This window comes from Asparagus officinalis, chromosome 7 (assembly GCF_001876935.1).
Source record: "Asparagus officinalis chromosome 7, Aspof.V1, whole genome shotgun sequence".
In the NCBI taxonomy this organism is placed as follows: Eukaryota; Viridiplantae; Streptophyta; class Magnoliopsida; order Asparagales; family Asparagaceae; genus Asparagus; species Asparagus officinalis.
The window spans coordinates 72,366,429-72,379,696 of record NC_033800.1 but is presented as its reverse complement, the minus strand read 5'-3'; the positions used below and the strand labels follow the sequence as shown (position 1 = coordinate 72,379,696).

General features: G+C 38.5%; 1 protein-coding gene across 1 annotated transcript; it reads right to left on the bottom strand.

The window, feature by feature from the left end:
* Nucleotides 4,589-9,680, bottom strand: LOC109847334 (zinc finger BED domain-containing protein RICESLEEPER 2-like). Its single transcript, XM_020416570.1, has 6 exons — nucleotides 9,501-9,680; nucleotides 5,794-5,927; nucleotides 5,545-5,700; nucleotides 5,156-5,451; nucleotides 4,706-5,053; nucleotides 4,589-4,632 (listed from the first exon to the last, which is right to left on the bottom strand). The coding sequence occupies exons 1-6, from the start codon at nucleotides 9,678-9,680 to the stop codon at nucleotides 4,589-4,591; spliced, it is 1,158 nt and encodes a 385-aa protein (XP_020272159.1).

Genomic DNA, 13,268 nt, shown 5'->3' with positions numbered 1-13,268 from the left:
CAAAAATTTTGTGTATGTGTGATATAGAGCTTAAAGTATTAACACACAAGTATAAACCCTAAACTAATTTACCCAAGCTATCTTGATCTTTAATTAAGCTCATCTTGGTAAACTTGTGGATGAAGCTTGAACTTAGATCTTCAACTTTAATTACATTGGCTTCATATCGATATTCCGCCAACCTCCATTGGATACGATTATTGATGTTCGATTCCATCCATCCTCCGACACGTTGTTTGTCTATAATAAATAAGAAAACACAAATACTAGACAAACAATATTAATGGTAAATTATTTGTTAAACATCATCAAAATAAAAAGACCAATAGAGTTCACACTGATGTTTGGGGGGCTTCCAATGAGGCATCATTGGGAGGTAACAGATGTTTGGTTTCCTTTATTGGTGACTGTTCTAGGCGTGTTTTGATTGCAACCAAATTCCCTTTGGATAAAGTCCTAGTTGTCTCCAATAGATTAAAGAAGTGTGAGATTGGTAGAAAGGTGAAGGTACTTCATTCTGATTTTGATGGGAGGTACAAGAGGGACCTGTTTTTGCATTCGAGCTGAGCTCATGGCATTTTAAGACACTTTGGTGGAAAGAAAATCTTGGGTCAACAAGATGAAATGGTAGATTTAGTGAGCTGTTCTTTGCTGGAGGAGGACCGACATTTAATGTCGAGTATTAATCTGATGTTTAGGCTTTGACATATTTGGGTCATCTTGGTCATAGGTTGTCTACTGTTGCGATTGGAGATAAAACTCCATTGGATGTTTGGTCTGGTAGTATCACTTCGCTTGAGGCTTCGATGAGGGAGCTAATTGACTTTCAGCAGGTGGAGAGTTTTGGACAGACCTTAGATGTATCGTAGCAGGTGGAGAGTGATGCTACTCCACATTAGGTGAAGATTACTCCACATACTCCAGATCATTCTACATCGTTTAGGATTCCAGCTGAGGTGACACAGTTAGGGGATTATTTAGATTTGGGTACAGATGATGAGTTGGTTGATTTGAATGCAGCTGGTGGATATGATTTGGATACGGCTATTGGTTCACCTTAGGTGGAGGTGTATGATTTGTTTCACTTTGGGTCCATTGGGAGCGTTATCAGTTGCAGATCCGTTGGTGATGTTGGTGAAGAGTTGTAAACTTTTCTATTTGATTGAGGGTCTTTGGAGGCCGTTTGATAAACTACGAGCGGGTTGATCCCTTGGGAGAGGGGGTACGTAGGCAGTCAATTTGATGCAGCCGGTTTGGTGAGTTGATACCAACATTTGGAGAGTGTTTGCATTCTCATTTCGGTCTTAACTTGTTATGAATTGAGTATGTTATCGTGGTTTTGTTCCACTTCATACTAGATACAATAAGTGAGACGTTTGATTTGGTTGGTGTCGGCTTGGTTTTGGAAAAACTTCGCCGAGGTGGAGAATTATGAAAACGGCGAAGGAATTGAGGAAAAGAATTGAGAAAAACATAAAAAAATAAGCAAAACAGACTCTACCACACCCAGATGATAGAGTGTGGCAGACTCTGCCTTATTTGCCATGGGTGTGATGTGTGTCACACCAGGGTGTGACAGACTCGTTTTTAGAATCCTAATCTATTTGGGATTGTATTTTGTTATAAATAGAGCCATATTTTTTAGGGTTTTCTATCGATTGATTGGGTAGCTTGAAGGTGATTTTGAGCATAGAAAAGAGATATCTTTCTAAGCAATTTGTTTGAGGGTTTAGTTTGAGAAATTTGAGAGATTTGTTTGAGAGGTTAGTTGAGTGATCTTGTAATCTAATTTGTACTCTCTTTCTCTATAGTGAAAACTCATTCCTTTTTGCCTCGTGGACGTAGGCAATTGCCAAACCATGTTAAACTTTTGTGTTTGAGTTGGTGTCATTATTTTGGATTGTTTTGGCTTTCCTCTCGGTGTTTGTGTTCGTTCGGCCGCTCACAACAGTTTTTGGTTAGGAGCTGATCTAGTTAAGTTTCTGGTCTAGTGGTATTGACAAAAAACTTTTTCATTTATAGCTTTTGTTTTACAATCATATGTAATATTATTAATTTATTACAAATCATTCGATATGGGTTTTCCATATAAATAGGGCTTATACGTCATATGCTTATATGATTGTATTTATTTGATAATTGTTATAATTCCATATGAAACATTTTATATTAAAGCATGAATAAGAGGACCGGAATCATGAGAATAATTCATATGCATAAATTTAAATTTAGAAGGTCACTTTTGTAGGCAACCAATTTAAATTTGGAAAGTCTTCTTTGTAGGCAACAAATTTGCAACCTCTTATAATACGAGAATTTAAAATTTATGCATATGAAGTATGAAATATACTTTAAGATATGAAATCATATTACAAGGTTCTCTTGAATGCTTTGCATGTAACTATTAGAAATTTCATTCATGCATGTGCATATACATACATGTAAAGATATAGTTGTAGTATTTTAGTTCCACATTAGTTTGAGATGTTCAGATATTAAGGAAAAATTCTAACCCTATGTAGTTACATCTTCAGACATAGACTATGATCATAGACCATGATCTTTTATGCTAACATGTTTTGATGTCATATCATTTTAATAGTGACTAGAAAGATTAATTTTAATAGCTCTTTATTTGACTACATGTATAATGTTTTCTCTTAAGATTTTAGGAAATGATTAGAGTTAATACATAATGACACTTAGAGATGTGGTTGGGAGAGAGACCGAGGTTAATTTCAAGAGGAGTGAGTTGGTTGTAAATACTAAGGAGAGGTTGTAATTCTAAACACTTGAGGAAGGCGACACATGAAGTCCAACATTTAGCTCCTCGAGGTGAGGAGTGGAGACGTAGATCGAGGGTTAACCGAACTCCGTGATAATGTCGTGTGTTTACGATTGTTTCTTTGGTGCATTATTTCTCTTTATATATTATGCTTGTTGTTTATATCGCCTATTGTCTCTTGCTTATCCTTGCATATCTTATTGTATATCATTTTGCTATGATATTGCATTTATAAGTTTTAATTTGGCATCAAAATCGGATTAGATTAGCAATTACCATATTCACCCCCCCCTCTAGGGTACTTTCATATTTTTTTATTTGTGTTCAATTCAGCCCAATATTTATTATCATAACCAATTAATATATGTTTATGCATTATTTAGGGATTAGTACCTGCCCTACATGAAGTGTGGCCACAAGTAAAACACAGACAATGCGTTAGACACATCTATTAAAATTAGAGAAAAGCTCATACCGGAAGGTTGCTTCAAAAGCAATTTTGGATTTATGTCAAGGCTACATTAATGGGTGATTTTGCAAGGGAAGCAACAGTTTTGAAAGCATATTCGGTGAGGGCATATGAAGACTGTAGGGTCAAAATTTTAACTGGGATTGATTCTCTTGTTTTAAAAAAATTGGGTTCGATCGCTTGGTACAAAACCCTTACAATCACTCATTCTCTCTCTCTCTCGATTACAGATGAAGAGAAGATTAATTCAGCTCCTCTTTGTTTAACGTGGGCTCTTGGTGGCGAAAGGATGCTTCCTTCGATGCTTGAGTCGAGATTACCTCCCGTTAACGATCAGAACAAGATTGCTGAAGTTTCTAACGTTCGTTAGCAGGCTAGAACTGAGGTTCGAACTCCCGGTCTACACGTAGAAACTTTGATTTCTGATGCTTCTTCAAGTCCAAGTCGAAAATCTCCAACCTTTTTCTCCATAGCCCTCTGTGGCTATTTATAGGGTTTAAGTATGTAACCGTCATGCTAAGATCATGAGTAGAGGGGCGTCACTGTCTCCTTCAAATCAGTGCACGCTAGGGGTGAGTATGGTTTGGTTCGGGTCGGTTTTCACCAAACTTTGAACAACTAAACCGAATCACCTACAATTCAAAACCGAACCAAACCGTTACAAATTGGTTCGGTGTGGTTCGGTTTGGTTTGTTCGGTTCTAACTTCATCAAGTATAACAAATCAAAGGCATAAATATAATTTTCCCCAAGAGTTTATATCCAGGCATCCAAGCAAATAAACACAGCAGCAAGTTGTCAACATTGATTTATTGAAAGCAATCAGAAAGCTAGGTTGCCTTTGTTTATATAACATCATGAAATAAGCCGTATTGAATATAGAACCAAGTGGGAAGTAGAGTTAAAGTTTACATAGTATCATTTTATCCCAAGACGTATCATAGAAGACATCACTAACATGATAACATCAGTTACATCACTAACATGAAAACTGTAAATAGAAGAGACAAATCACAAAAGACATCACTAACATGAAAATGCATAGGAACATTTTATCCCAAGACACTGAGACAGCATGTACTAGGAACTCATCAGCTAACAAAAAAAACACATCAGCTAACATGAAAGGGCTGCTAACAATAAAACATGTCTACAACGAGCCGAGATCCTGCAGTAAGCAATCCCTTGGTCAATAGATGTTCTGCAGTTAACCCCCAAAAAAATTATGATAAGCAACAATACATGGTTATAAGAACAACTAGGGATGAAGAGTAAAGTTATAAGCAACAATTATGATAAGCAAGAATTCTTACCCCTGTTCTTCTATGAAAGATCTTACAAATTCATGATTGTTGGTTCAATTAAAAGTTTGCCCAAATCTGAAAGATAAACAAATAAATAGTTAATAAAAAATCAAATCATTTAACATACAAAAACATAAATGATAAATACCTATGTCTAACTTCTCAAGAGCATCCAAATCTTCTTCAAAGCAAATTTTGCTTGAACCCGGCGTAGCCAACAAGTTTTGAAGCCAATCAAAAGTGTATACTAGGCTTTGTACCATTCTCGGAGTCAATGAGCTCCTAAATGGATCAAGTACTCGGCCACCTGTACTAAATGTAGACTCAGAAGTAACTATAGAGATTGGAATAGCCAATACATCATAAACCATCCGAGAGAGAATTGGGAACCTTGCACTATTAACTTTCCAATAAGCTAAAATATCAAAGTTACTTTGATCGGCTTCAACATCCTCGCTTAGAAATTTTTCCAACTCTGATTTTGCTTCAACACTTCCTTTTGCGGCTTTCAACCTTTTAAACTGACTTCTTACATCGGTTATTTGATTAACATCATCACTATCAATATTATTAGATTAAGCACCAATTGATTGCTCACTTGCATTTATTTCAGTTCCATATTTAATCTTGTAGTCATTGAATAATGCAAATACGGCATCTTTGATGAATTTTAACTTATCAATACTTTCTTTCTCATCGTATGTAAGCTCAAGAATAAAAGTCACAAAATCTTCTTTATTTCGTGGATCTAGAAGCGCCGCAATGTAAATCAACATGTTCGTCTTCTCCCAACTTCCCCAATACTTCTCATATTTATCTATCATTCTATTAGCAATTCTAGCATATGATGCATCATCAGACAATCTCCATTTTTGCAAATCACAAGCAACATTACTAATTTCTTAAAGAAAAAATTTACTTGTCACATATGAGGAACCTGAAACAAGTAATGTTAGCTTGTAAAATTTTTCAAGCAAAATGCATAACCTTCTCACATTAACCCAATCATCCTCCAATGGCATTCCATGAGCTCCATTTCCATTACTTAGTTCAAATCTAAAGAAGGGATCCTCCTCACCATATCTTTCAAAAGCTTTTTCATATTTTTGAGCAATGTTCAACATCAAATAAGTGGAATTCCATCTAGTGCATACATCCAAACATAAAGATGAACCAAATTCAATTTTTTCTAGTTCAATGCAAGTTTTGAATTTAGCTAATCTAGATGGAGATTGCCTCATATATCTCACCGCCGAACGAACACGGGCAATGGAATCCCCCAAACCTTTGAGCCCATCACTAACAATAAGATTAACAATATGAGCAATGTATCTCATATGAAGATATTTTCCACCCAACATTGTGCCTCCCTAATTGTTGAACCTCTTTTTTAAGTATGTAATCATGATATCATTTGAACTAGCATTATCAACTGTGATGGTAAAAACATTCTTAATTTCCCAATCTAGTAAACACTTCTCGGCCACCTTCCCAAGATCATCTCCTTTATGACCTGAAATAGGACAAAAGTTTATTATTCTTTTGTTTAATTTCCAATCATTAACAATCCAGTGTGCCGTTAAACACATATAATTAATATTTTGAATGGAAGTCCAAGTATCAGTTGTTAGACACACCCTCTGACATGTAGCTTTCAATAAATTCTTCAATTTTTTTTTCTTCAAGGTAAATTTCATAACAATCTCTTTGGATTGTCCAACGAAAAGGAATATGAAATCTAGGGCAAGCGGTTGACATGGAATTTTTAAACCATAAACCCTCTACTAACTTGAATGGAAGCTCGTCTAAAATGATAAAATAATTGAGTGCTTTTCTTATGGCTCCTTCATCATAACTCCAACTACCAAGGGTTCCCGTTTTCGTACTAGATCCACTTTGTGAATCACGATTTGCCTATAAATTTAATAACTTCTATCGAGTGTCGAGATTATGTGGATGCTTTTTGCAAGACTCCATATGATTGCAAAGAGCTGTAGTACCATTTTTTTTACAATGTGCAAAATACACTTTTTCACAATACTTGCATTTTGCTTTTGGGTCATCATTTTTATCTTTAAACTTAGTAAAATGATCCCATACCTCCGATCTTCATTTTATTGCTTTTCTTTTAGTCAAAGTCTGAGAGCCTTGTGTAGATTGATTAGAATCAACTTGACTTGCATTTACATTAGGATTCTCCTCTTGAGAAGCCTGCAGATTATTTCAACAATTCAACTAAATTAGGGTTTTTAACTTTTTAGCACACTAATATGCATAAATCAAACTATTGTAAACATGTACGTAAGCATTATAATCATTCAAATTGAAGAACAAAAGTGAGATATGCACACAACAACAAAAACACATATCATACACTGAAAGCAAACTGAACTAAATCATAACTGAACCAAATTGAACTAACAAAGCATGCATTGAACTAACACACTGGCATGGAGTTCCGTCGGGTAAAAAATCATGGTTGAACCAAATTGAACTAACAAAGGATATGATAGGTTTGCATGACTTCAAAAAAATTAACCAATTTGCTAGTCTGAATCTTCTAAACAGAATCTTAAAGATAAGAAAATAAAATATAAACAAAGCATCTAACTATGGATATAATTACCATAATTTAAAGCAAAAATAGTTCAACTGAGAATTAGGTAGTGAATTAACTACACCACATGTTTTGGCACACGATGAAAGTTTAATAGATAACCAAGTTTCAACTGAGCAAATAGTTCAACAAAGTAATCCTCATGACAGCTTTGTACAGTGAATTAGGCAGAAGCAAACGAACGCAACAAACCATATTCGACAACTTCAACACAAGGAAAGAATAAAACTTTCATCAAGCACTTCATAGCATACCTTCCCTATATCATCTTCTTGTTGTTGCTGACTCCCATTATCCATAGGGGAAAGTGGAAACCACGTTGTAGACTTTTGAGGCAATTATGATTAGCTAGTTTCAATCAAAAAAATCCACAACAAAAACGAAAATAATCAAATCCATAGAGGAATCGTTCGCATTGGGATCTTTGTTCTGATTAAAAGAGTTGGATTCATGGTTTCGAGATCCATTACCAGCATCATGATAAAAATAAAAATAAAATATATTCGAATTGAAGGAAGCTTGAAGAAGAGCAAAAGAGATCACTGAGATGTTATACCTTGGCCTCGGCGACGGTGATGGGTGTGGGTGTCCCCCCTCTGCCTCCTCCAAATCAGCGCACGCCGCACGCCGTAATATGCTCCTGAAGATTAGTCCACGTAGCTGACTAAGTCTTCGGGGCCGTTACTGCTAGATCTCATATGGATGACGAACCTCATCTTTAATTGAAACAGGGTTCCTCAAGTAAGACGAGCCTCGATATGTAGCGAGGTTCGTCTTACAAAGCAAACTTTACAGTAAACAAGCTTCTTCTGACGAATTTTGTCTTCATTGACTTCATCTGATGAACTTCGTCTTCACTAACAAACTTCGTCTTCGATAGCTGAGTCTAATTACATAGCAAGTCTAGTAAATTTCCTATTGACGAGCCTCATCTTCACTAATAAGCTTTACGTCTGGTGATGAGCTTCGAACCTCGTGTCTAATGACGAGCTCCAAACTCCGTATCGACTAGTGAGCTTCGAACCTCGTATCCAATGACGATCTTTGAACCTTAAGATTAGTTTCGTTCAATGATGAAATTTGTCTTTTGATGTTGAGCTTCGCTGCATGGCGACTCACGTTCCTGAAGTAGATCTTCACTGAATAACGAGCCTCATCTCGGATTGGGATGAGGTTCATTTTTTATAATCCTCTTCATATTTTGAAGCTCAGCATTTTTGAATGCCTACAAAACCCCCTTCAAATTTTTCAGATTTGAATTGGGTTGTATGTAGTCTGAAACACTTTGAACACCTATAGGCGCCTTGAACTTGCAGAGTTTATCTGATGAACCTAGTTCCGTCATGACCTTCATCATTACTACGAGGTTCAACATGGATATTACCCCTAAGTTCATTCTAGAGTTCGTCCCTCTATACGAGCTTTGTCAGGATAACAGTCATCTGACAGCTTGTAGTTTCATCCGCAATGTTGTTATGCACCTTTTCTAGACCCAACAATTGATTGCCAACTGGCGCTTAGAGATCACCGTGAATCTCGTCCGTAGATCTTATTGGGGAAAGATTTCATCAAACAATCTCAACTGAAAGATCACGACCCTTGATTCGACCTTTTCCCGCCCCTATATATAGGGCATCGTCATATGAGAAGTCGTTTCTTCTCTTCGTCATTTGGACTATCTGAACTCCTCCTCTTCCAAAGTTTTAATCTTTTCTTCTTCGCAAACTTCTTCAAACAAAATCAATGGCCCCCAAGATCGCTGTAGACCGAAGCAAGGGCAAAGGCAAGAAGGCTGTCGGTTCTTCACACGAACCTAATGTTCTACCTGCTTTCTCAGGTAATGGATCTAAATGCACGGTTTGTATTCTGAAAGATATCAACCCTGTCTATTTTAGACTTGGGTTTCTTGAGAAAGATAAACAGTTTCTCTCAAACTCATCATAAAAATGACGTCTTTTTGATTTGATGAGGCTCGTCATCGACGAGGCTTGTCTCCATGACCTGTCTCGTCCTTTGAGGAGTCTTATCTGCTAGTTAAGTCTCACATGTCCAACAGCGTTGGCTATTTTGATGAGGATCGTCCTCTAGAATTGTTAAATGAAATTCGTTTATATGATGGACTGCGAACCTCGTCTTCACCAACGAGCTTTGTTAGACTGATAAACCTCATTTTCCCTGTCAAGGTTCGTCAAGTGAATGAAGTTTGCTCAGCCAATAAAGTTTGACATTTTGTTTTAGCACGAGGTTCATCATTTGAACAAATTTCAAAGTTCATTGCTGGAATAACCTTCGTGTCATTTGGTCGTGACTACAGCTTGTGAATAACCTTGTTTGTCTTTTTGTATAGTTGTATATCCCTCTGTTCCACTTTCCCAATGTAGTGATCTAGGAGCGGATGGTACTCAGGTGGCTGTAACTCATCCTCATTACTCAACCCTTGAGAGTATTCCTTTGTTTGGAGAATAGGAGGAAGTGGATCTTCTTTCTGAACCTTCAATTTCCACATTTAGGCGTATGATCACTGATGCTCCCCTAGAGTCTATTAATCATGAACATATTGTGAAGCTTGTTCTCTTATTTGGAGATACTTCATAGGATCCCGACTTGTTGGATATCGGGACTTATGAATGGCTCAGAACTATGAATGGGCGAAACTTGTTCTTGCCTCGAATGGAGCGTGACGTTTCTCTTACCGCTTTAAACATCATCTCGGCTCCAAGGAAAATGGACTGGGGCTTAACCCCAACACAAGATGGGGTTATATACGGTTACTTTTCTCGGAGCGGTGCTAAGATAAATAGCGGTAGCCGTTACATCACCAGATTGTACCCAGGATCTTTCAAAAAGAGATTCATGTTGGTGATACTGTTGAAGAAGCTAACACTTTTGGCCGTGTATTCTTTAGATGAACGGGTTAATTCCCTACTAAAGATTTTAGAACTCCTGACTGGTCTCATTGGAGTCCTACGTAATGGTAGCCTCGCATGATCGAATACATCTTGCAGGAGAATCAGGAAGACCTGCAAAGGTTTGGTCTTTATGCACCCATCAGGGCGACACAATTCGGATTAATCAATAACTCTCGCCAATTCTTTGGTATTTTGGAGTTATATAATCCTACAACCCGTACTTTCTTTACTCCCGACGGAGAAATAGAGATTGCTCTTCATGAGATAGAGGAAGTCTCCGGGTTATCAAATGGGAATTATACATATGAGGAATACATCACAGACCAACGGGAATTAATTGCTCTAGAAAAAGAACACCCCCATGTAGTAGAGACCTTTTCGGAGGTAATGTGTCATTATCACATTTGCATGAATGTGGAAGGACGGCTCAATAAGACGGGTGAAAAGCTCCTCAGCCATAACATCTGGGCACGTTATCTCTTCAAGAATTTGGAGCACAAGAATGATCCAGTGGTGTCATTGGGTCCTTGTGATGCAAATGAATTATCACGATGGCTACTTGCTCATCCACCCATGCATCGCATATCAGAATTGAATGAACAAGGTTACTCTATCGGTACCACATTTAAGAGTTATTTCTTTCAAGGTAGGGAGCCAATTTCTTCCAAGGCTTTACTGGCGGGATATCTCATGTTATGGCTTCATCAGGTCGTTGTTATTTCTAGAAACTTTGACCTGCTACCAATGGAAGTGGTGTTCCCAGCCGTATGTTTAGCGCACGGCCGCTCCTATGCCCTTCTTCCTACCACGATTGCTCGTATTCACTACGGATTGCGGAGTTTATGTTATCAATTTTGTCGTGGCAACGAGAATCTAAAGGTAGGGCTGCCCTACACTTATTTCATGGCATGGGTCATTCTGTATTGTCTAACCCTTATAAGCACGCCTTCTGCTCGTATGGAGTGTCAGGTTAATCCTTTCATTCAAAGATTGGAGAACTCAGATTCGGAGTACCATTACATGGCCTTGGTAAGGCGCATTCTCCACGACCATAAGAGATGGGAATTCAATCGATGTTTTCCTCAGTTTTCTGGAACCAGCTATGGACAGGCCATCGTGGATGCATCAAATGGTCAGGGTTACACTACCCTATCACTTGGCTGCTTCATGTGGTTTATGACCATTCGTCCCAGGTATCATATTTTTCATTTTGGCCCGGTGTGTGTATTAGAGCATTACTTGCCCTGTTACTTTGCTCGCCAATTCGGTTACGCTTAGTTGTATGTTGGTAATCCCAACACTCAACTAAAATCTGAGGGTTGTAGCTTGATTATTGGGGCCAGAGCTTGGTATTAGACTATTGTCAGAGGTACGGGTGCTCGTTTCCTACTTCCACAACAGAATCCACAGCCTCGGACCACGCTTGCTTATTGCAAGTGGCATTGTATGGAAAACGCGATGATCCCAAACTTTAATGTTAATTCTTTAGGACTGCGATATATTCGGCGTCAGTATAAATCTTGAAATGCTTCTAGACAAAGTTGTATACCAGGACTCAAGGAGCTCTTGTATGCCGAGGAAAGTGCCGAGGTAGAAGAATCTCGTCCCTCTAGTCCTTATGAAACTCGGGAGGAGATAGACGCGGTCCTGAATGAGGATATGGCTCATAGATCTCCTCATGTTGATGAATACGGGAGCTACATGCCTGCTACTTCCGATATAGGAGATGCTCTTAGAGATGGAGCAGATCGTGGTGGGTTTGAGGATTTCGCCCCTACTGACGAACCTTGTGAGCCTCCTCCACATGATGCTTCTAAGAGATTTTCTCTACCCATTGAATCTACTGTCAAAGGCTCTCATCAGCAATCCCAGGTTCTTGAAGAACCATCCCTCGATAAAGGGATCACTGGTATGCCAACATTGACTTGTCTTAATTTTGACTTGTTTTCCTCTGATACTTCTTATTCAGGATGAACTACAGAAGTTGAGGCCCCGAGACAAGTGGGGGAAAATTCTAAAGAACTCGAGCATATGTGCAAGTCTAAACACATCACCAAAAGACCAAGGCGTAATATTTCTCCGCCCAAAACCCTTTGGTGGAGTCACTCAGAGTTGAAACTTGAGGATGAAGTTCCTTTAGCCTGACTCCATACTGGATTGCGTTCGGCACCAAGCACCAACGTCAAAAACGCTCTTGTTGATCCTGGTAAGATAGACATATAGCCATTTATCTTTCTGGATTTTTAAGGTACTAACGACTCTATTCGCTATGTTTAGTTGTTTCCACAGACTCCACTGCCTTTACTGATGTGGATACTGAGGCAGGATCAGCTTCTGGTGACCATACTAAAAGTAGGATTCCTCTAAGTTCAGTTATGGAAATAGGCCGAGTTGATACTTTGACTGTTAATCCTGATGAAGCTGAGGGAAAAGAATTTGCTCTAACCACCATGGCTGAAGCTGAAGCCACCATGAACACAGGTGTTGTGTCTACCAGCTCTATTATCACAACTGCAATTTGTGTCACATCAAGTACTACAGTCGCTGTCACTCCTACTACTGCAATGGTTGCTGCAACCATCGCCACTTATACCGTGTACACTGTGCCACCAGTTTTTACAGAAGCTACGGTTTCTTCTAGCGCTCATCATGAAACAGTGTCTTCTAGAAGTACACCCTCTTCTCCTACCATCTTGGCGAGAAATTCTGTCATATCGAAAATATTAGAGAATTTTCTCAGCATTTTGAGAGAATCTCCCGCTCAAGTCTTAGATCGTGGAGGGGACTTTGCAGGAGTCAAGGAGGTGTTGGTACCTTTCTTGGACTTAATGAAGAATTTTGACCTCCAACCTCATGGTGTTACCGTACTGGTTGCACCTAACCAAGGTTGAGGACCTTTTCAATCAATGGCATAATCATCGATCTCAACCTCTTTACCCTTTAGCTGAAGAAAGAGCAATATAAATATGAGGCAGACATTGGCCTCTAAACAGATGCAGCATCAATCTTTGCTCCAAACAGAACTCAATCGAATAGAATAGCTAGAAAAATTTGTTAATGATATGAGCGCCTATTCCGATGAGGAACTACGTAGACGTGCCTTAGCTGACATTGAGGCAGAGCATCAAGAATCTTTGGCCAAGCTTGCTGAAGAGATTCGTCAGACCGTCGGATCTATTAGCTCC